The sequence below is a fragment of the Crocodylus siamensis genome, chromosome 1 (genome assembly GCF_052110815.1).
Source record: "Crocodylus siamensis isolate JL-2025a chromosome 1, ASM5211081v1, whole genome shotgun sequence".
NCBI lineage: Eukaryota > Metazoa > Chordata > Crocodylia > Crocodylidae > Crocodylus > Crocodylus siamensis.
In genome coordinates, this window is record NC_143395.1 from 420,366,779 (window position 1) to 420,390,151 (window position 23,373).

The 23,373-nt window shown below is 55.9% G+C and overlaps 3 protein-coding genes across 3 annotated transcripts in view; all 3 read right to left on the bottom strand.

The window, feature by feature from the left end:
* Nucleotides 1–23,373, bottom strand: part of LOC149875529 (uncharacterized) — a 433,980-nt gene that overhangs the window by 334,060 nt on the left and 76,547 nt on the right. The gene's annotated exons all lie outside the window — the stretch shown is intronic.
* LOC149875538 (uncharacterized) overlaps nucleotides 1–23,373 on the bottom strand; it is a 246,051-nt gene that overhangs the window by 63,773 nt on the left and 158,905 nt on the right. The window lies entirely within an intron of this gene.
* Nucleotides 4,529–23,373, bottom strand: part of LOC149875542 (E3 ubiquitin-protein ligase TRIM39-like) — a 32,298-nt gene continuing 13,453 nt past the window's right edge. The window contains exons 3-6 of the mRNA XM_090030965.1: nucleotides 9,957–10,187; nucleotides 9,157–9,179; nucleotides 8,947–9,047; nucleotides 4,529–5,356 (exon numbers count right to left, since the gene is read on the bottom strand). Of these exons, the coding sequence (XP_089887091.1) occupies nucleotides 4,815–5,356; nucleotides 8,947–9,047; nucleotides 9,157–9,179; nucleotides 9,957–10,187 (897 nt within the window). The 3' untranslated portion in view covers nucleotides 4,529–4,814. The remainder of the gene's footprint in view (nucleotides 5,357–8,946; nucleotides 9,048–9,156; nucleotides 9,180–9,956; nucleotides 10,188–23,373) is intronic.

The window sequence follows — 23,373 nt, forward strand, 5'->3', positions numbered from 1 at the left end:
CACAGCACCCCGCTGGGAGGGACCGGCTCCAAACTCTCATCCTTCACTTCCACATCCCTGCATCCCTCGGGGGTTTCACCTGGTTACTTTGTTCACCTCTCTCAGCGCTGTCCCCCTTTCCCCTCCCCCGCTCCATGCCCTTTTATATTTAAATAAACACCTCTGCATTGCACACCTGCTCTCTGCACATCATTTCTTACCCTCTGGTGAGCTAAGCGCTTGCTCCGGAAAGCTGGTGCATCTGGGATTCAGCGAGTCTGGTGGTGCTCAAGCTTTCTGGTGTGCGAGTCCACGGCCACAGACCACAGGCCTCATGTGGGTGGGACGGCACAAGCGGCCCAGGCCCAGCACACGTCACACTGTGCCTGAGTGCCCGGGGTACAGGGTGCCAGGGGTGGGGGCAGCAGGGAGGGGAGAACAGCATCCCCAGCAGTGCTCCTGGCAGTGCAGCCACTACGATTTTTTCCCCTCCTGCCCCTGGGGTCGGTGCCCAGAGCGTGTGCCCCAGTCTCCTACTTCCCTCTGCTACTGCCGGGGGCTCCCAACACCTCCAAACTTTCACCCAGCACCAGATCACTGGACCTGTGGGGATGGGTGACTTGGCCTGCAGGCAGGATCTGCCCCATGGGCCGGGGTTGAGCCCTCCTGAGTCTATAAGGGGCATCTCTATCCCACTGGCCTGATCCTGCCCTGAGCAGCAGATAGACTAACTGACCTCCCACGTCCCTTTTCGCTTCTTCTTTCTACAAGTCTGTGACTAGCTCCAAGTTCATAGCTGCCCTGTGCATGCATCGGTGTGTTGACTCTGAATCCTAACGAGGGCGGCTCATATCAAGGTGGTTAACTGGTTGACCCTTGATCTTACTAGCAGACATGTCAAGCCAGCCGGCTTCTCCCACAGTCCGGAGTTGGCTTTTCCAGGCCTCCCAGGGGTTTCACTCCGGCGCTCTCCCAGACATGTCTGCAATGCAGCTGTGTCCTCCGTGCACAATTGGGCAGCTCTTTCTAAATCAGTAATTATGGGGCACTGTACAATTACCTTTTATATATCTAATTAAATCACACAATGGATGCTGCATCATTCATTGCAAAATTTAATTCAGTAATCCCTTTCAGACATTTTTTTTAAAATTTATCCTGAGTATTAATTCTGAATCATCTTACCTCTTTTTAAATCCATGGAAGGAATCCCAGCCTTCTGCTGCAAACACTTACCCTGGAGCACACAGAGGAACAACTACAAAAAACACTTTTTTGTTGCCATGTTCACATTTGAAGCCGTTCTTGGCAGCTTTGCTCCAGACCCAGGATTTGGCCATGTCAGGATTCAAGAATAGAGACTCTCTGTTCAAAGACGATGCCTTGCCCTGCTCCGTTCCCCAAAAGAGGAAGTCTGCCCAAGTTTGGTCGGGGCGGGGGTTATCACTTCACATGTGTTTTCTGAAAGTGCAGGTGGTTACCTTCGTCCGTGTTGCCTCTTCTACGGGGTCTGTGCCAGGGAAATGCCTAATCCTGGGCCACTGCAGGCAGAAAAGATCTGCTCATTGTAGGTGTCGTCCAATCTCAATGCGGTCGTGCTCCACATACGAGTGCAACACATGTACGCTGTTACATTCTCATGTCAGGTCTTCTTCCAAGTGGCCTGAACTTTAAAACAAGAAAACAATCCCACCCTGTGCCCTCCCAGGAGTCCTTGTGCGCTCTGCTCACATCGCACAGGTTTCCCTTTGAATGCAGCGTGCTCCCTGGAGCTCCTTGGGGAAGGCAGCATTGCATCTGCATGGCATCTAACTCAGTTGTGGCAGCAAAGTGCAGAGAAGCAAGGTACAGAAATGTGCTCTTCATGTCAGCACTTTGTGTAGCACAAGGGAAATTTTGGGGGAAGTCTTTCAAAGAGTGGTGTTCAAATGAGCCTGTCCTTTGTAGAGCATGCTACCTTTAATGTTGCTCTTCCAGTCCTTATTTCTAACCCCGTGCTCCTTTTAATTCATCTACTCCCCTTCTCTTTAATCATGCTCTTTCCTATTCTCCTTACAGAACAAGCAAGGGCAACAAATGCATTTTAAAAGTATTGGGGTGTAACATATGAGCAATGGTACACACATCCTCCTCCTCCCCTCCACGCCTGCCTTGTCTTTTTGGGGGAAAAGCTCCTGGGGGCTTTCCCCTGCATCCAGACAGCCCCAAGGTTCAGGGCCGTGTGCTGAGCAGTGTCTTCAGGCTACTGGAAACCGTGCCCATGAGAAGAAGACCTGTGTGGCTGTCCCTTGAGAGATTTAAGTTTTATACTGAGTATTTAGCTGCAGTTTACCAGTCTTCCAAATATAACTCTAATTCCATTGATTTGTTTTTTTCCAAATTTAAGGTGTAGGCATTGAATGATGCCAAGAAGGGAGCTTACATTGTCTATGTGGAGAATAAAAATTAAGATTTCTAAGGGAAAGTCAGTCCCCAGCTCTGTAGTTAGGTATAGAAAATCCAGAGCTCGAATGACATTCTCCATAGCTGTTAGGTTAAATCTCAGTATAGTAGCTGAGAGCACAGGGTTAATTAGTTTTGTTTTAATTTTAAGTTAGATGTAGGCATTGCTAATGTCCCTCCTGGCGTGGCTAGTAATGCTGGTGGAGAAGGGAGCGCGGTGTCTCTGCTGGCAACCGTTCGAACGCGGGGGCTGTTCATTGTCGCAGGGAGAGCGGACGGGGACAAGGTCGCATGTTGCTGGAAATGAGCCCAAATCCTCGAGATGCCTTGGAGTACGGGGACCAAGTTCAAGTGACCAATTTCAAGATAAACATAGCCACGGAGCAGTAGATCTCTTCAGACGTGACATTAAGGTTTAGCTTCTCTCCACTGGTGAACATTGTGAGTTGATTTTGGTTAATTCGCTGCTAACAATTTATTTTAAATACACATGCAAGTGATGGGCTTAGGGAGAGGAAGAACTGTTCTCCTCCCAACGCCTGGTCCAACGCTTGTGGCGTTACATGAGCTCGTTTGCGGCACAGAGGTCCCTTAGGAAAGCGGTGGCCCAATCCAGATGCACACGCTTTAGTCTTTACACCACAAACTCACTTCTCATCTCCTCCAAGTATTCTGGTGTCGGTATTGTCTGTGATTACAAATGCCACGTGTGCATCGGCAGTTCATACAAACCGCTCATTTGTCTTTGTTGCAATCCCTTGCCCTTGATCAACAGCTGGGTGTGTCTTTCTCTGAATGTGTATAGGATTTGAGACAAAAACCAAACCCCTCCTGAAGTGATAAGAAACCTGGATGACGGATTTGGAAAAGAAATACAGGAAAGCTCCTCATTGATTCATTTTGTATTTCCGAAGCGGGGTAAAACCTTCTTGTCTGGGGACACAACACTTGGCTGCCGTGTTGCACAGTGGGTGGTTTCACGTTCCCCATTGAAGTCATGTTGCTCTCGTCTCTCCCTTTTCCTCTTCTCCTCTCCCCTGTGCTGAGTTGCTCTGTTCTTGTATGGGAGCTCCCTGCACCTCTGGTGGGACGGGGACATATTGATCACATGCACAAATACGCATCTAGAGCCTCCAAATAGTTGCGTAGAGCTGGGAGCATGCTGAGCTAGGACCTCTCCCCAGGACAGACCCTTGGCTGACTTCAGTTCAGTGCAGAGAAACAATGACAACATCTCACAGCTGAGGCTCTGCCCCTTCAAGGTAGAGGATCCTCTGTCATTTCCTGATGTTGTCTGGAGGGAAAATGCTTTTTTTTTCATATTCGGCAGGTGCCCAGGGCTTCTCTGGGAAGGCTTACACTGCAGTATAAGGTAAGCCGTGGAAGGAATTGCTCCTTGTTGCATAAAAACACAACCGACTGAGCACATGTTGGAGGACAAGTCTCACATTGCATATTTGGTGGTACTTAACACATAACAGATGAGGATGTTCCTCAGCTTTCAATGCAGCCTCCTTTCTGAATCTGGTAAATGTGTAATAAAAGCAGCAGTATAAAATAGAAAGTGCTTTGCTGTGTAGACATGTGCAGACTTGTTGCTACAAGTGACGGAGGATTTTGGTGCATCTGTCTATATAGTATAGCACCAATAATCTGTGTGGTAGGGGAGGTTGGGGCAGCCACTGTGCTGGCCCCAGCAGAGGGAAGTAGGAGACTGGGGCACACGCTCTGGGCACCAACCCCAGGGGCAGGAGGGGAAAAAATCGTAGCGGCTGCACTGCCAGGGGCACCGCTGGGGATGCTGTTCTCCCCTCCCTGCTGCCCCCACCCCCAGCACCCTGTACCCCGGGCACTCAGGCACAGTGTGACGTGTGCTGGGCCTGGGCCGCTTCTGCCGTCCCACCCACGTGAGGCCCGTGGTGCGTGGCCCTGGACTCGCACACAAGAAAGCTTGAGCACCACCAGACTTCCTGAATCCCAGATGCACCTGCTTTCGAGAGGAAGCGCTCAGCTCACCAGAGGGTAAGAAATGATGTGCATACAGCAGGTGTGCAATGCAGAGGTGTTTATCTCAAAAATAAAAGGGCATGGAGGGAGGGAGGGGAAAGGGGGACAGCGCTGAGAGAGGGGAACAAAGTAACCAAGTGAAACCCCCGAGGGATGCAGGGATGTGGAAGTGAAGGATGAGAGTTTGGAGCCGGTCCCTCCCAGCAGGGCGCTGTGCATGGGGGCTTGGGAGACGACCCCTGGGCCAGGGCAGCAGCAGGGTCCAGGCGGGAGCAGCTCCTGGGATGGAGACCCCAGCCCCCCCACCCCGGGGCACCGAGGGGCTGGCAGTCGGGCGCGGGGGGGGACAGTCTGTGCCGCGGGTCATGGCAGGGACAGGGATTGGCTCAGGGCTGGGCTGGGACCGGGCACAGGGTCAGGGGAGCCGCGTTGGTGCCCCGAGCATTGACACCAGGATAGAAGAAAGGGCGCAGGGTCCCGGAGAAGGAGTCAGTGAAAGTGAAGAGATGGGACCTGTCGGTCACGTTGTAAAAGGAGACCTCGCCCCCCTCGTAGTCTAGGAAAACCCCCACCCGCCTGGGCCGCAAGCTTATGGGGAGGGGGGTCGAGGGGGAGGTTTGTGCCTCGTATCCCCCACCCCGCAGCCGCACGACCCAGTATCCATTGGGAGGTGTCCGTGTGACCCACCGCTTCCTGGGCACAGACTCCCTGCACACACCGAGACCCCAGCCCGTCTTGTCTCCCACCTCCACCTCCCAGTAGCGCCTCCCGCCCGCGAACCGCTCTGTGCCCAGGACACAGGCCCAAGGATCAAATCTCTCAGGGGTGTCGGGCACATCCTGTCGGGTGTCTCCGAGTCGCACACATTTCCGATTCTCAGACAGGACGAGGTGGGGATGAGCCGTCCCTGGGTCCAGAGTCACGTCCGCTGGGGAGAGAGTCGCGGGTCAGGGCGGGGGCAGGCGGGTCCCGAGATCACGGGAAATTCAGCGCGTCCCAGGAATCACGGGTTGGTCCCTGCAGGGAGTCACCGTCGCCCCGCGGGGAAATGGGGGAACAGGAAATGGGGGAACAGGAAAGCGGGACGTCCCCAGCGGCCCCTTCCTCCCCGGGGCATTCCCGGCCTGGACGCTGGGGCCATGAGGGGGGAGGGACATGGGGTGGGGGCAGGGCAGGCCCCGGGAGGGGGAGGGGCATGGGATGATGTCATCCCAGCAGGTCCCTGCCTGCCCCTCCCCCACACCTAGTGGGGCTGCTCTGCCTGAGGGGCAAGGGGAGTGGGCTCCACCCCATGAGCTGGTGTCACACGGGCTGTGGGGGGCAGGAAGGCTGCAGGGAGGGGGGACGGGCTGGGGGACAGCAGGGAGCAGAGGGGCCCATTGCAGCCTGCCTGGTGGAGGGGGGGCAGGGGGAGCAGAGGGCAGGGCCCGGGGGTCTCTGTGCTTGGGGATGGGGTCACTCGGTTTGCTGCCGACAGCAGGGGGGTGCCTGCCCCCCCACCCCAGGCTGGGCTGCTCTGCCCCGGGGGACCCCCATGTCCCCAGCCTGTGGGCACAGCACTGCAGCCAGGGCAGCCCACAGCCAGCGCCTCCCCAGAGCCAGCCCAGGGCAGGGCCGTGCATGGGGCTGGGCGCAGGGGTGGGGGGAAGGGGAAGGGCGGGGGGGCACTGACGGGGCACTAAGCACAGGAGAACAGGGCCCATTGCTGGTGAGTCTGGGGCAGTCGAGCGGGGAGGGGGCATTTCCCCACTGACTGCCCCAAACCTCTCGGCTCAGCTCACAAGAGACACCTCCCAGGCCCCCCTGGCCTGTGTCTGCTCTAGGGGTCTCCACCGGAGGACCTGCACTGGGACAGGGACACCCCGTGTACACGGGCCCTGGGACACTGCTGGCACCAGGGCCGTCTGCCCCAGAGTACTGCGCAGTGCCAGGCCCGGGGGCCCAGTTGCCGCACTGGCCCCCTCCGTTGTGCCAGAAGCTGCACGTCCAGATGCAGTTTCCAAACACATGGGAGTGACCTAGGGGCAGAAATCCCAGTGGCTCCCAACAGGACCGGGGTCCGGGGCCCCTTGGGGCCTGTGGAAATGCAGCCCTGGGAACTGCCGGAGACTCCTGCAGCGCTTGTGCAGGGGGGGCTGGGGAGGACGAGCAGCCTGGGATGGGGTTTGCTCAGAGGACCGGTGTGAACGGACCTGCCACTCTGGTCTGTCCCCAGACCTGCTGTGACATTTGCTCACTGGAGGACATCGGCCCCTGCTCCCACCCAACACCCCCGCTGAAAACAGAGACAGCTCCATCCCATTTCTCCTCCCAGAGGGATTTGTCCCCTGTTGTGAGCTGCACAACTCCCCTCCAGCCATGCCCAGGCCCCCCGGCATATACAGTGCTGGCAGGGACTGGCTCACAGCCCCAGGGACCATGTGTGCTCTCCACCCCCACACCCCGCAGCCCCTGCTCACTCAACAACCAGCCGGGATCAGGGCAGGGCTGGGGTGTCCCTGCAGGGTGGGAGATCTCGCACCCTGGTCTGGGTGTAAACTTGCCCTGTGCGGGCCCTCCCCATGGTCAGTCTGGTCCAGGCTCCTCTGACCCACAAGGGATGGTGACAGGCTGGGCTTGTGCATGCAAGGCTCCCCACAGGAGGGCATGGTGCAATGGGTGCAAGCTAGTTGAGAAAACCTTAGGAGAGACATAGGGAAACACTTTTTTTTTTGCGTGGATAGCTAAAGTCTGGAGCACACTCCCAGCAGAGGCAGTACAGTGGCCATCCCTGGAGGTGTTCAAGAGGAGGCTGCACCAGCACATCCTGGAGCTCAGTTGAGCCCCATTGCCTCCTGCCTATGGTAGGGGATGGGACTTGGTGATCTGACTGGTCCCTTCCGGTTCTTCTTCCTATGACTGTGATTGTGTGCGTGTGAGGAGTGGGACATGCTGGGTTTCATTGCAGAGCCTCTCCCATTCATGAAGGGCAGCCCAGCTGAGCTCAGCTGCCCCGGGGGCAAGTCCCAGGTCACCTCAAAGCAGCACCTCCTCCATGGGTCTGGACAGCTCCAGCCTGACCTCCCCTCCCCAGTGTCCCCCAGGGCGGGAGGTGTGTTCACACCTGCTCCTACCTCCCCGTGAACCCAGAGCTTGGCCCAGAGCCCCCAGGAGTGCCTCCACTGTCCCCTCTCCCCACTCTCAGGAAGCAATGCTCCAGGGGCAGGTCCAGGCAGGGCTGGGGGGTCCCCGTGGGGCTGCAGCTCTTACACACCACTCGGGATGCAGACTGGCCCAGGACAGGCCCCCCCACACTCAGCCTGACTCCAGGCTCATCTGAGCCACACAGGGAAGGTGACAGGAGTGAGACTCCCCAGATTTCCCTGCCAAGCCCGCACCGCTCAGGAAAGCCTCAGGCCCTCTCCACACCACAGACTGAGCTGGGTCATCAAAGCCTCTTGAAGGACAGATGCATTGACCCTCCCGGGTGAAACCAGCTGCTGGGCTGCCGCTCTGTGTGGGCAGGACTGTGCTGGCTGCTGCTTTGCACCATCACGAGCAGGAAACAGCTGCAGAGACCAGGCTGGGACCTGCCAGTTGGGCCCGTGCTGGGGGCTGCGGGCACCTGTCTGCACTCCCAGGACAAGCCCGTGCCTGGCTAAGGCTGATGTCTGGGTCACCTCCCCATTGCCTCAGGAGAGGGACCGTTCTGCCCCGCTTTGCAGCCAGAGCTGACATGACAGACACGGGGACTGAAAGCCTGAAGGCCTGAGTAAGAGATGCCCAGGCCAGTAGGATCTGCATTCAAAGGAATGGCAGGGCAGGGACTGAGCTGCATCCAGGGCAGGGAGTGGGTGGAGGGACAGAAAGCCCCAAATTGCTGGGAGTAGCAAGCAGCAGGTAGGGACGGGACGGCCATGGGGCTGGAAGAGGAAGCCCAGAGCATCATGCTGTAGGGGCCAAACAAAGATGGAAAGGAGCTAGGTAGGGAGAGCAGGGAACAGCCTCTTGCTGCCTCATCTGCCTGCACTCGGGGCCTGTGCACAGCCCTGGGAATGGGCAGGATGGTCCCAAGGGGATCCCAGGGGTGGTGCTCAGCGCCCTTGGGTACTGCAGGCTGCACCACACTGCAGGGCCCAGGGGCTGAAGGCTGTTGGACACTGTGAGACCTTCCCCATTGCATGCAGAGACCCAGATTTCCCTTCAGCCCTTCCCTTGAGTTGAGATGAACCCAGAGATTTAACCTGGACACGGTGTGGCAGCCCCTGGGACTTGGGCACATGGAAGAGGATAATCTCAGCGTACCGGCACTTGGCTGGCCAGCCCTGATCACAGCATCACCTCCTCCCTCCCGCAGCAGGAACAGGGATCCACCTGTCTGACCATTTCCCTGTTTCCTGTGTCACCTGTCCCCACTGGAGTGACCCAGCCGTGCCCTGCATGGAAATTACAACAGGATCTTTCCCCCTGCCGATCCAGAGGCCCTCAGACATGGGCTGAGGAGACTGCTGCAGGACCCTTGCATGTGCTGCGGTGTACCTCTGAATTTCCTTAGCATTTCCATCATGCCTGGGATGCTGCACGGGGTCTTCACTTCTGTAGAAACAGCTTTTGCTTCCTGAAGTTTCACATCCTGGCTCCTAAGAAGAACATATCCGCCATCATTGCTCAGCCCAGCTCTTCCACGTGGATATTCCTGCCACAGCCCAAGCAGGAATCTCCTGGGAGGGGAAGGGGAAGATACCGCACCTGTCCAAGGTCCTTTTCACATCCTAGAAAGGGAAACATGAGGGTAATAGTGATTATTTCCTTGCTGGGTGAAACCATCTGCACCAAAGTTCAGTGAGTTTATGACTTGTGTTTTCGATGGGCATCCATTTCTTCCCTGTCTGAAAATCCCTAAGTCTGCCTCTGCCTGCTGCACTTGGATGCAGCCAAGGGGCGATGAACCATTTCTCTGCTGTCACCTCTGTCTTGGAATTACACTGCTCTGAACATTTGCATGGCTACCTCCAGATGTGCTTTCCTGTCCATTTTGGCCGCTGACAGAAATGATTAAAAAAAACCCCAAACCCTGTGCTTTACTGGAAGAGGCAGCATGTTAGTTTGACCTCACTCCACAGCATCTGTATAGATCATGCACTTCAGCAAGGCTTTTTGGTGCTTTAATATCAAGCAGATTCAATCAACTATTAGAGATAAGCTCCAAAAAAGCTGCACTGAAGCCGCCAGTCTACACAGACATTGGGAAGCCAGGTCCAACTAATGTGACACCGCGTCTGGGGACGCGCTGGGTTCAGGGCGGGGACACACTGGACTTACAGTACAGCCCTTTTTATGCTCATGTCTGTAGAAGCCTTCATGACTAATAGCTTGGCATTTCTCCCAAATCAGAATTTCCTCCCAGGACAAACTGGTAGATCTCCAGACTGATGGAAAGTCTCACCTGAGTCTTGGCCCAGTCTCCACCAGGTCTGGGGGCCAGGCCGAGGGCTGCTTTGTGCCAGACGGCAGCAGCATTGGGGGCCGCATCAGCAGCGCACGCTCACCTTCAGCAGCTCAGCAGGGGTCTGCCGGCTCTTCTCCTCTATCTCCGAGATCAGCTTGCGCAGGGAGGCGCTTTGCCGGGAGAGTTGGGCTACGTTGGCCTCCAGGCGCCGCAGCGTCTCCCTCTCCTCCTCCTCCAGGCTCTGCAGGAGCCGCTGCTCCTCCTCGCTCACAAAGCGACGCAGCTTCTCGCACTCAGACTTGATGCTCTCTCTCCGTCGCTTTACCTTGTTCTTCCAGGACAAGCAGCAAAAACAAGTGTGAGCTGCCATCTCCACTTCCAGCTTTGCATTGGCAGAGGGAAGGCATGAACTCAGGGTGTGCAGCCCTTTGTCAGTAGCTATACTGTCACCGGATATATGATACACACATTACATATAGTGGTGCACTCTCTAGAGAAAGGATCACACAATACTTTCACCCCATAGCAAAAGGGCTGCTATCCAAAGCAGAGATTTAGGATCTGGGGCCTCTGTAAAGGCTCTGGGGCTTGCAGCAAAACCCAGTGGGCCATGGGTCATCTCTGGCTGATCTGTCGATGTCAGTGCTTTTGTGCCAGGCCTGGGTCGAGACATGCAGGAGATGCTTCATGCAGAGCACTTGGAGCCTGTGTTGGCCAAGGGAAATGGGTGGGAAGGACCCCAAGGGAGCCCCCTTCACCAACAGGAGCTCTCTACATAGGAGCTTTTCCCTTCCAGGGGCTTTTCCCTTCCAGGTGGGGAAAGTGGAAGATCCTAAAATGACAGCCCAAGAACCAGGAAAAGCACAGAAGAGACACGTGAGGAAGGGGCTGCAGGGCGGAAGAAGGAGCCCGCACCAGTCCCACAAAACATGAACTCTGCCCCGGTGAGAGCTGCCCGGGCTGGGGAGCCTTGAAGCCCCTGTGCACGGGCCCAGGGCAGGGGAACACGCACTGCCTCCCCTTGGCCCTGGGGTGGGGAACAGCCAACTCCAGAGCCCCTTTCCCTTCACGCGGCGGCACCGGGGGTGAAAGAGCACGGGCCTCCCCCTCCCCGCAGGGCAGGGTAATGCCGAGTGCCCAGCCTGCCCTGCCCCCGGGCCCCGCAGGAAGGGCTCTGCACCACTCCTCCTCTGCCTCAGTGATGCCCATCCTGATACGAGGCTTTTAGACTTCAGAGAGCTGCTAGAGGAATCTCACAGAAACTGAAACACAGATGTGATGGAAATCCTGCTGCGGTGCCACAGCCCTGGGACAGCTGGGACAGGCAGAGACATGGGCTTCGGGGTGTGCAGAGAGTGCAGCAGCTCTGGGAGCAAACATGGCTCTAGCTTGCAAAGTGTGGCCCATTTTATGGGAGGTAAAGTATGTCGTGCAGGCGAAGAGCAGTGGCTCGGTCCCACCCCTGGGAGAGTGGCAAGGAAGGGGTTAAGCTGCCAGCACCTCAGCCCAGTCTGGTCCCAGCTCTCCCCCAGACTGCAGCATCCCCCGATGTCGAGGAAGAGCTCCCTCCATGACACACAGCCCCTCGGGGCAAATCTTGCAGCTCCCCCACCCCTCACTGCCAGCTCTGCCATGGGAATGAGCTCTCGAGGAGCACAGACTGGCACCTGCCTCCCACGCCGTGGTGGTGTCCTTCTCCGTGGCCTCCATTGCCAGGGCTCTCTCCAGCCCCTTCTTCAGAGGGCAGGGCCCGCCGGAGCTGCACCTGGCAGGAGAAGCATCAGATCCTTATTCCTGACCCTGACACGTGTCGGGACAAGGAGGGCTTGATACGGGATCAGTAAATGTGCAGGGAAAGCAAGTGGCAGAAGCAGCCGTGTGGGGGGCTTCCTGGCCAGCCCCCTCCCCGCTCCTCTCGACCCCTCGTTGCAGGCGCTGGCTCAGGGGCGCTGGCACCGGGTACAAGCAGCAGCTGAAACTGCTGTGAGGGGAGAAGTCACCTCAGGGTTGCTCTGCAGACACACTTCATGAGCAGGCAAAAAACCTGCTGTTTTTTAGCAGCAAAAAAATGGGGCAACATCTCCCTCCAGCACCAGCAAATTCCAGCTGCTGCCCCTCGGCAGAAGTGCATTTCCCAGAATGTGGGGCAGGAAGCCTTTGTTTCTCCCCAAAATCTCTGTGCTGTGCCCAGCCCCGGTAACAGAACTGGCTCCCATCCCTGTGCACGAAACATTGGCAGGGCAGGGTGCGAGGGCAGACCTACTCAGAAAGCCCAGTGGGGCTGCGTGGGCACCGGAGCACCCAGAAAAAGGGTCCATGTGCTGTCGGGGACAAAGGAGCAGGTTCCCTGTTGCACACAGTCATATATGGAGGCAGCCAGGTCTTAATGGTCCCCAAGAGCTCCAGTGGGCTCAAAAACAAGGACCCGGCACACAACCCCCAGTGAGAAGAACACATGGCTGGTTTTGGAAATGCTGTGCCCTGCACGTGGAGATGCAGAGCACAAAACTAGAGAAAAAAAGCAGGACAACTAATGTAATTAGTATGAATGATGAAGACTTATATATTCAGGAATAACTAACTGATCTTTGGCACATCAAGGGAGGCTGGTGAGTTCATTGATGATGAAGTGCTCAGCCACGGATTGGGTGGGACTGTGGGTGGAATTCATGGATATTAATTCATTTTGTGGGGAATCAAAGAGGGTGGAGACTAATCATGAATTAACTCCTGTGGATTAAGTGAAGCAGGGGGATTCGGTGACAACCACTTGATCTTCTCTTGTACGAATGGGGGAGTGCTGAATTCACTGATAAGTACTTGTGGTGCCATGCACCAGGAGACACTGTGACTTCTGGCTTGGGGCAACAGAGCGAGTGGCAATTGCCGAGTGAGGGGTTCAGGATCCCCGGGGTAAGGCTACACATTTGGACACTTGGCCAGGAGTAGGAAGGAGCAGGATGTAGGGGTGGAAAGAGGCTTGTGAAGAGGACCGTCCTCATCTGGGTGGATCTTAGCTCTCCTCTTATCATCTGACCTCTCTTCAATTTTCTCAACAACCAGGCATGGCAGGGAGATGTAAGGGAACTGGAGGTGAAGACCTGGAAAGAGAGCTGGTGGCTGCCGCGTGCTCCTACCAGAGGATGCTTTGTCACCCCATTACCCCCACAGTCCTTCACTTGCTTTGACCTGCATCATCCCACACAACACCTCCCCCCACAACCCACCGCAGGCTCTTCTTAGTCTGAAACGCAGCATTTGAGACACCTGGGACTGGTCAGTTAATTCAAGCAGTGAGTGCTGGCATCTAGTCTAGGGGACTGTAGTCCAGAGATTTTTTTCTGGGAAAGGGTGAGAAAAGCATTCCTAACTCTGGAGTAATGTGGATTTGGAGGCTCTGGCATGCATGCTCTATGATCAGCCAAAAGCTTTCCAGAAGGACAATCCCGGGGCATGGAGACTGATTCCTTAAAGCTCAGCACTCCTGCAGCCATTCAGCTTGAATCTGGGCCCATTGGCAACACCTCCCAACTCAGTGTCAACCACAGACTTTCTGAGCCCAGTTCCAGTCCAGTAACAAGGTCACAGACAGGATTGTTGAACAGGATCAGGCCCCTGCCCTGCACACCCCAGGGCCCTCCCGGCGCCTCCTGCTCCAGACACATCGCTCCCACCTACACAGCCCGTGCTGCCGTCTCCCTCCGAGACAGCTCCTGAGCTGCCGCACAGCGCAGCAATGACCCCTGTCCCCTCCAGTCTGGCCAGTTATATCCCATGAGACTCTATGAAACACTTCATTTAATCTAGAAAATGAACATACTTTTTCACATACAACACAGCCTTTCCCCTCAAAACCAGCTGCTGGGAATCATAGTGTGCATTACATGTGAGAAATGTGGTGAGAAGAGTTTCTGCTGAGCAGAAGTGAAAGTCAGATCTGCACTGGAGCAGAAGAGGGAGCAGTTTCTGCTCCCAGGCTGCTGCTCCTCTGTTACTTGCTACAGGAAAAGCTCTTTTATCTTTATTCTGCCTTTCAAAACCAAGTTGTGTCATATTCTGAGCTGCATTGTATGGAGAAAATACTATCAGCCCTCTGCGTTGCCCTGTTCAGTGTTTATGGGGGCTGTGCTGAGTTAAAAGGCCAAGGATTGCGCTAAAATGGGAAGCCACACCCTGGGCCTGGGATCCCAGGGGCTGGGACACACTGAAAGACAGGGCCAAGGGGCCCAGAGACTGGACACAAAGAGGGATGAGGCCAAAAAAGTTGGGGGGCTCAGCACAGGATGTGCCCTGAGGGCAGCTATGACACCCTGTAATAACCACCTTAGACCAGCCCTGTTAGCTAACTTTGCTAGGCTTGCTAAGGTGGGCTTAGCTTTTCTTTCCTCCTGTAGGAAGGAAGCACCCCGAAATCCCACAGTGGGTTAAGCAACCCCAAGGTCTGCAGGGTCTGTGCACCCTGGGTGGCGCAGAGCCCTACCAAAGACCCGAGTCCGGGTGGTAGCAGCGGTTACCCCAGACTCATGACTGGGCTCCAGGAAGGGGGTTGACTGGACTTGGGTGCCAAAGAGGAGACACTCAGAGCATGGTTTTCGGCCAGGAGCAGTGAGGTGGGAGGCTCAGCACAGGAGCTACCCATACTGGCTCGGCACTGTTAACTAATTTTATCTCTTGGCCCAAATCAGTTCTGAATTCTGTCAGCGAAGCAGAGCTCAATTACTCCAGTCTGTGCTGCACGACCACCGGCAAGTACCCTCCCTTGCAGACACTTCAGCTTGGGACTTCAGATACTGCCCGGTACATGGCAGGCATCCTCTGTGCAAGCCACAAGCCCAGAGGCCTCGGAGTCCAGATGCCCACTAATTTCACTCCACCAAAAGGCTGAAGGAGCAAGCTAAAGGGAAGCCCAAGAGCTGAACCCTATGAACATAAGTTTTCTAGCCAAGTTCCTGCATCGGGAGGCATTTGCAGACTCTCTCAGGGGTCAGCTTGCCTGCAGTGCAAGCAGTAGACCTTCAGCTCAACTGCTATAAGTCATTCAAGACCGAGGAGAGGGGGATTGCCCTTTCCTGCTAAGTACAACCACCCGAGCTGAAACCAGTCATGGTATCTCTCCTGCCAGTGAGTTTTGTTCTGTTTGTTTGTTTAAAGCCATATGTGGCCCTACAATGGGCAAACGTCCTCCACCCCCACCAGGGGCCTCAGGTATTTCCAAAGTCTTCAGACAGGCAGCCTATGTGCAGGCGCAAGCCGGGAGGCTTGGGGTTTGGATGCCCCCAAGTTTTGCCTGCCCTCGGCCATATGGGTGCAGAAGCAAGTTAGGGAGGAGCCTCCCATTTCCATAAAGTGGGCTTTAAGCCCCAACACCCCGACAGGTACTAAGCCACGCCAGGAGAACAGACATCCCCAGGGACACTTAAGGAAAACTGCATGCTTGGACCCAAACACACGGTGTTGCCCCTGCCAGGTAAGTGCTTTTTTTTGTTTGTTTGTTTGTTTTTTTTAAACATTTTATTAGAAAAACTGACACTATGAAACACATTAAGAAAAACAACAAATAAACAAAACCCACCTGAGGTTTCACAAAGTTAATACAAACTCACTTTCACAAAATTTTCTAACATTCACAGAAGAAACAAAATCACTTGTGACTTGCTGAAAACCCATTTAGAAATCATTTAACTTGTTTCTTATATAATTCCAATTTCCCTCACCCACTCTTGGAGCCCCTTATCCATTTTATCAGAGGGGAAAAACAAAAACAGGCACTATTAAACACATTGTGGAACCAGAATCCCACCTTATTACATAATAGTCACATATTCAATGTCGCATTCGACCTGCTGAAAGCCCCCCCCCCCAACCCTTGCTGGCAAATATGCTGTCCCTTAACTTATCCTATGCCTACGCGGGGCTGAAACAACCCTCTGAAGTCCAGCCCTTCCCAGGGCGTTGTATCCCCTCCTTGCGTTCTCTGCTTGCCTCTACCGCTATAGAAATACAACTCGTGCATAGCTAATTGCAGACACTCTACCGTTGAAAAGCACGAGCCCTTTAGCGCTAGCAGGGAACGCACTTTCCAAATTGCTACTTTAATACATGTGACAAGCACCCTCACACCCCATGACCCATCCGTCCCCTCTGTCAAACCATAGAGCACGTTTTCACTCGTGATCCCCGTTGCCCTCCCTGTCTGCTTCAAAAAAGCCGCCGCCCTCCCCCACACCTTCTGTGCATAAAAACAACCCCACAAAACGTGCGCCACGGACTCGGGTTCGTCACAAAGTTCTCTTGGGCACTTGGGGGACCGTGAGAGTCCCCATCGATGTAGTACTTGTCGCACTGGCAGTGCGTTTCTCACGACCCTCCAGGCCAGCTCCTCGTGCTCCCCTTTCCATTCCTTCCCCACCAACCCTCTCCACACCCTGCTGACCTTGTCCGTGCTCAACTCCCCGACATCAGCCATTCTCTGCTTCCCCCTGAGGAACTTAAGGACTTTCCTGGCATCCGCCAGTCCTTCCATCCCTAACCCTGCCAAGCCTTCCCTGGCCACAAAGGATCCAAGGCGTGCGTAAGGGAGTGACATCCGCCAAGCCCACGCCCCCCGCCACCCGCTCCCAAACAGTCCCAGCCTCTGTAGGAGCCTTCCCCCCCAGAAAACGCAAAGGTTGGAAACCAGTCCCGCTGCGCCCCTCGCTTCCCTCACGACCATCTTCAGAAAGTGCACGTAAACAAAACCCTCTATATTCGGGAGAGCCCATCCCCCCAAGCCCTCTTCCTTATATAACTCTGTCCTGGCCACCTTCTCTGTCTTCCCCCCCCAAAAGAAGAGGCACAATGCCCGCTGGACCCGCCGGGCCTGTAGCCAGGACGGGGGGTACGCCATCGCCGTGTACAAGATCTTTGGCAACAGGCACTGTTTGATCACTTGCACCTTTCCCCTTGAGGATAAATGCCGGGTGCTCCACAACCCCACCGTCTGGTTGACTCTCCCCTCTAACACTTCCCAAGCCCGCTTCCCTTTCCCATGGGTATCCATCCACACGCCCAGCATTTTTAGTTCCTCCCTTTCCACCCTCAATCCAAATTTCCCCAAATCCCCCCAGTTCCCAACCGCCAGGACTACGCTCTTGTCCGTGTTCACTCTCGCTCCAGATACCTCCCCAAACTCCTTGGCGTGCTTCACCACTCTTTCTAAGGACGCCTCGTCCCGCACCACGCATGTCACGTCATCCATGTACAGGAGGACTTTTAATTCCCCGCCCCTCGGCACTCGAACCCCGCTGATCTCCCTATCGCTTCTAATTCGTTGTGCCAGCGGCTCAATGGCACAAACAAAGAGCCCCGGCGACAGCGGGCACCCTTGCCTCACCCCCGAATCCACTGCAAAGGCTTCTCCCAGGAAGCCCCTCACCAGCACCCTGCTCGTTGCCCTCCCGTAGAGCGCCCGCAGCCACCCCACAAATTCCCCCGGCATCCCCATCCCTGCCAGAACCCCAAACAGAAACTCGTGCCCGATGCTGTCGTACGCCTTCTGCAGGTCCAGACTCGCCACTATCGTGTTCCACTTCCGGTCGGTAATGTACGACAGCGTATCCCGGAGCAGCCAGTGTGCGTGTGTCGTCCGCCGCCCCCCCACCACGCACATTTGTTCCCCGCCCAGCACCTGCGGTAACACCTCCCCCATCCTTGTCGCTAGGATCTTGGAAAATAATTTATAATCCGAATTCAGCAGGGTGATCGGCCTCCAGTTCTTAATGTCTTCCCGTCCCCCTTTCTTATAGATCAAGACCACGACTCCCTGGGCAAAGCCCTCCCCTACCCGACCCCGATCCATCATTTCCTTAAACAGGGCCAGCAGGTCCCCCTTCACTAAATCCCAAAACTTCCCATAAAATTCCACCGGGATCCCGTCGCCTCCCGGGGTCTTCTTTAAAGGCATTGTCCTCAAGACCCCCAGCATCTCGGTTTCCGTCAATTCCTTTATCAGCCCCTGTCTCCCGTCTTCCCCCACTTTGGCTTCCAAACTCCCCACCAGCCCCTCCAGGTCTTCTCGCCTCCCCGCTTTCCTGCGAAACAAATCCCCGTAGAACCTAGTCACCTCCCGCAATACCCCATCCACGGCCTCCACCCTCCCTCCCTCGGCCGTGCGGACCGCCCCCATCACCCGCTTCTTCCTTCTCACCCGCAAGGCGAAAAACCTGCCCCATTCCTCTCCCTCCTCCACCCACTCTGCCTTGGCCAGGAACATCCGCTCCTGCATCCTGGTCCGGAACCAATTTTTCACTCCCTCCCTCGCCCTTTCCCATTCTCCCTGTACCGCTGCCCCCTTCTTCCGCTCTTCCCACAACCTTTGAACTTCCCCTTGTAAACGCACTAACTCCTTCTTCCTCTGCCACGCCCGCTTCCTCCCCACCGCAGTGAACCACTCCCGCACACGTTGCTTGATTTCTGCCCACCAGTCCCACCGTGTTGGGAAAAGGGGCTGTAAGGATTGCCACTGGCGATACGCCCTTTGAAAGGCCATGCATTCCTCTGGGTCGTCCAGTAAGGACACATTCAATTTCCAGACCCCTCTGCCCTGTTTCAGCCCCTGCCCGATGCCCACTTCCACCCACAGCACGCGGTGGTCCGAGAAGCTGACGTCTATCAGTCGCTTGCCACGGATTGCCAGTCCCTCCGACACCAGCACAAAATCGATTCTCGATTGGCCCCGCCCACCGGGAGCCACTCTTGTAAAGACTCCTGTCCCTGCCCAAATATCCTGGAGCCCCTCATCTTGAATCCACCCCCGCAACCACTTCCCTGTACTATCCATCCCGACTCCCTCCCCGACCCCTACCCGCCCACCCTCTTCAAGTATACAATTGAAATCCCCCATCACGATCTGCGGCCCTCCACCCCCCATACACATCCCCATTTTGCGGAAGAAACGCACCCTCTCCGTTCTCTCGGCCGGGGCGTAGACGTTGTACAACGTCACCTCCACGCCCTCCACCTCAACCACTGCCTTTTGCAGTCGCCCTTCTTCCAGGACCTGCTGCCCTTTGATTTTCAAACCCCGCTCCCTCATCAAGAACCCTACTCCTGCCGCTCGATTCTCGTTTGAGCCCCCCCACCACGACGGTCCCACCTCCCAGCGCTTCTCCAGATAGCCATAATTTCTCCCCCAGGGGATCCCGCACTCCTGGAGGCCCAACACCTGCGCGTCCAGACCTTGTAAGGTGCTATACATTGACTCCCATCTCTGCCTCCCATAAACACTTCTTACATTTAAGGATGCTATAGTCAACGCCATCATGGCTATTTTCCAGACAAAAGCCTCCCTCGTTAAACATCCGATCCGCTACTGGGATCTGAGCTGTCTTCCCCCACTTTCCGCATCCCCGTGGCCCTAGCCAGATGTTCGATAGCAGTCGGGCTGAGGTAGCCACAAACGTCCGCCCTCCCAGACTCCTCAACCTCTCGTCCCTCCACCAGCAGCTTCCCGCTCTTCCCCTTGTCTCCTTCCTGTGCAGTCCCTTCTGTCCCCTGGACCGTTCCCCTTTCCTCCTCTATTCTCTTTTTCATAGGTTTAACCCTCCGCTTCTTCTTTCTTTTTACAGGGGAGGGTTCTTTCCCCTTCTCCCCAGACAGGTCCAAGTCCATGGTTGCCGAATCCGATTCGTGTGCCCCTTCTCCCGCTGCCTCGCTCTGCTCCTCCTCCATGTGCTCCTCTCCTCCTGACTCCAAAAGCTGGTCAGCCACCTCGATCACGTCGCGTCTCTGCTCCGCTTCCGGTGTTTCCTCCACTAGGAAGGGGTCTACATCCAGGTTGGTGGACTCCGCCTCCTCTGGCTTTTCTTTATCCCTCTCCTCTGCTGCGTGGGACTCTCGGGCTTTGTTCGCGTAGGACCGGGGGCACTGGCGCTGCAAGTGTCCCTCACCTCCACAAACAGTACATTTCAGTTCCTCTTTACAGGCTTGTGCCCGGTGCCCCCTGCCGCCACACCTGTAGCAAACTGTCAGGCTACAGAAGGCAGCCAGGTGCCCCGCCAAGCCGCACCTGCTACACAGTTTCGGCTGGCCATTATAAGTCACGTATCCGCGGTAGGGCCCTATGGACACGACAGAGGGCAGGTGTCTCACCCCCCGGGGTGTCTGGGGTCTTCGTCCAGGATGACTCTGGCTCTCCATGCCCCGGTCCAGATTTGCCACTGATCCAGGACCCGCTGAATATCGAGGATCTTTTCGACCCGCCCCTCCAGCCACCTTCTGACATCTGCATACTCTAGGTCATCTGTATACATTTTAAAATATAAAACTCTCTCCCGGGCCTCCTGGCCTGCTTCAAAATGCAGACTCCGTAAGTCCTCCTTGTCTGCTACTTCCGCGTACCGGGCCCAGAAGGCAGCGTACGCCTCTCGCCTCCAAAAGGTGATATTCCAGTGGCGGAAATTATCAAAAGCCACCACGCAACTTAAATCTTTAGGGTTCACATGCAACTCTTCAAAAAGCACCCTAGTCATAAAGTCTGCTCTCAGCATAGTTGTTTCTCCTTTGATCCCTTCTGGGGTCAAAGTGGCCTTGACCCGCAGCTTCAGCGTTCTTCGGGGGTCTCCTTCTTCCCACAAACAATAGGAAGGTTCCGGGCCCTTCCGGGCAGCTTTACTGCTCTCTGCAGAGCTCCGCCTCCCTTCCGGCAGTGGGACCGCCCCCTCTCTAGAATCTTCCTGCCCAGCAACATTACCACTCTTCCTCTCCGACGACACCACCTTGCCTCTTCGGCCCACCGTGGACCAGTCCCCAACCACCTCCGAAGCCATGCCGCCAGGACGCTCACCAGAAACGCTCTTCATTGTCGAAGCCAACAGCATCTTAGACGAAACACTTGCCGATCCATACTCGTCAAGAATCAAGGCTTGCTTCCGCGCCGCCTCCTCCAGCAACCGAGCCTCTGTGTCCTGCTCCACTACCTCCATTGCTCCAGCAAGTCAGCAGTCACACCACCTCACAGCTCCTGGTAGCCCCCGCAGCCAGGGGGAGCTCGCCTACGTGGTCACGCTGCTTCCCCTGCCAGGTAAGTGTGTGTCTGTGCAACGGGCTCTCCCGGGCCAGTGGTGTCACCTACCTGGTAATCCTTGGCAGCCTCCTGGATGGGGAGCACTGTGTGACCGCGGTGAGCCTGGGACTCCCTGCAGATCACACAGATGGCTTCCCCGTCCTCCTCACAGAAGAGCTTGAGTTTCTCCTCGTGCTCCACACACTGATTCTCCATCTTCTCCTTTCCTGGCTTCAGACTCTGCTCTTTAATCTTCTCCACCAGGGTTTTGAGCTGCGTGTTGAGATGGGAGCTCCCAACCTGGAACTCTGCTCTGCAGCTGGGACAGGGGACGGCGTCGCCTGAGCCACAGACCGGGTCCTCACAGTACTGGGTGATGCAGGCTCAGCAGAAGTTGTGCCCACACCCGATGGTCACCGGCTCCTGCAGGAGGTCCAGGCAGATGGCGCAGGCGGCCTCTTCATCCATGTCCAGTCCTGGAGGGTCTGAGGCTGCATGGCCCTGGCTTCTGCTGATTCTTCTTCCTGCTCGGTGCAGGCTGGGCCCATCCTGGGTGGTGCCTTCCTGAGCGCAGCAGCTCATTTCCTGCAAGTCAGCTTCTAAGAAGAGAGAGGAGGGGCCGAGGGGCCAAGGGGCCAAAGGGAAAGTAAAAGGAAGAATTAACCTGAGTGGAGAGAAAGGAGGGGTGAGGGCAAGGGAGCAATAGAAGCAGGGAGGACGACAGCTGAGGAGATAGGGCGTTCACAGGCAGGGGAGCAGAGATTAGAAACTGCCCCTGACTCACAAACACATAGGAAACAGCTCTGCAGGGTGCCTTCACCGTGGTGCAGGATTTTAAAAATGTCAGTTCATTTTGGAGGGCAATGCTTAAGACTGACAAGGGCAGAGGATGATCACAGGTTCTCATCAGGCCTGTGGCAGAGGGAGCTGCTGAAACACCAGAGTCCCTTGGAGCCATCGTGACACTAACGGGGTCCAGCAGCCTTCCCAGGCATTACAGAGACCTGGGTCCAGCACCCAGGCAAGGGAAGTGTGCCCAGACCTCGAGCCTTTGGGCAGGAACCAGCCTGTCACAGGGCTGTCCCTTTCATTTCTCCCTGTCAACCCCTGCATAACTGTCCTCACCTTATGGGACCTCTGCCAGCTGTGATGCCCCTGACCTGAAGGCATTTGTTATCACCCCAGGTGCACCCCAGGTCTGTGGAAGAGGGGCTAGCTGATAGCCCTTACAAATTGGATCATAGCTTAGCAGTCCCAGCATGGGGGCCAGCGTGTGGCATATAGCATTTTGCTTGGCACGTGTGCCTCAAGTCTGACAGTGGGGAAGGGGCTATGTCAGTACTGCCACAGCAAGGACAGCGTATATCTTGGCTCCTGTACCATCTGTCCCTGGCACCCCAATATCTTACAAGCTCAGGTTGTGGATGTGGCGGGCCAGTAGGGGGCGCTCCTGCGTTGAGCTGCCCACCTCCCTGCGCCTGACCACCTTCCAGGCTCCGAATGCCTCCCTAGGGGCGCCTTATATCCAGCCGACCCCCTTCCTGGAGCACACTCGCTAACCTGGGGGTAACGTAGCCACCACCGCCCCAAGAAGGGACTCTCTTGACCCTGTGTCCTCGGGGAAACACAGGCCTAAAGTCCTTGACCCAGTACAGGCACTTGGGGCACTTCCCCAAGTCGGGGGCAAAAATGGAAGTCTCCATTAGTACTCAGACCTCAGGGGTCTCTTAGGCATAATTTAGACCCACTCCTCAATAAGTCTCCCACACCAGTCAAAAAGGAGAACTGTATTGGTTACAGGGGTAGGGTGAAAATAGGGTACAAGATTGAGCAATATCCTAGAAATCCTAAAGAGCAAACAGTCTGGCTGAGGCAGCCTTTTGATCACGCCTCTGAGTTATTGCCAGCTAAATATCTAATCAGATCTCGAGTAGCTTACTCACAAGCATCCTCCAAAGGCAGGTGAAGATTCCCTCTGGAGGCAGGCCGTTTCTAGCTCGTGAGTTTTGCGGGAGAGAGCCAGTTTCAGATGGTAAAGCTCCTCTGAGTCCCTCGCATGGCTGCTGCCCCCTCCTCCTGGGCAGTCTTAATTTATATAGCGCCTGTGACCTCATTCGCTGGTCCAGTGTGGGCCAGCTCCGCTTGGCTGTCGGCCAACCAATTTGAAATACATCACTAGATGCTGGGCAGACTCCAGCCCACCAGGTAGAAGCCCCTCACCCAGGTACCTGATACCAGTCCCGTAGGCAGAGGGAGCAGGTTTCCCCCCTCCCTCAGGACTGTAGTCAGCTCAGGTTACCTAAAGAGATAGGATAAGGGTGTGTCTCCTCTGCTGGGCCCATCCTAATCACATTGTCACAGCACAGAGATTTTGGGGAGAAACCAAGGTGGCTTCCTGCCACACTGGGTTTAGGACTCTTGTGTCTGCATCCATATGCATGAAAAGTTCCCACCCTCCCCACAGCTCACTTTCTCT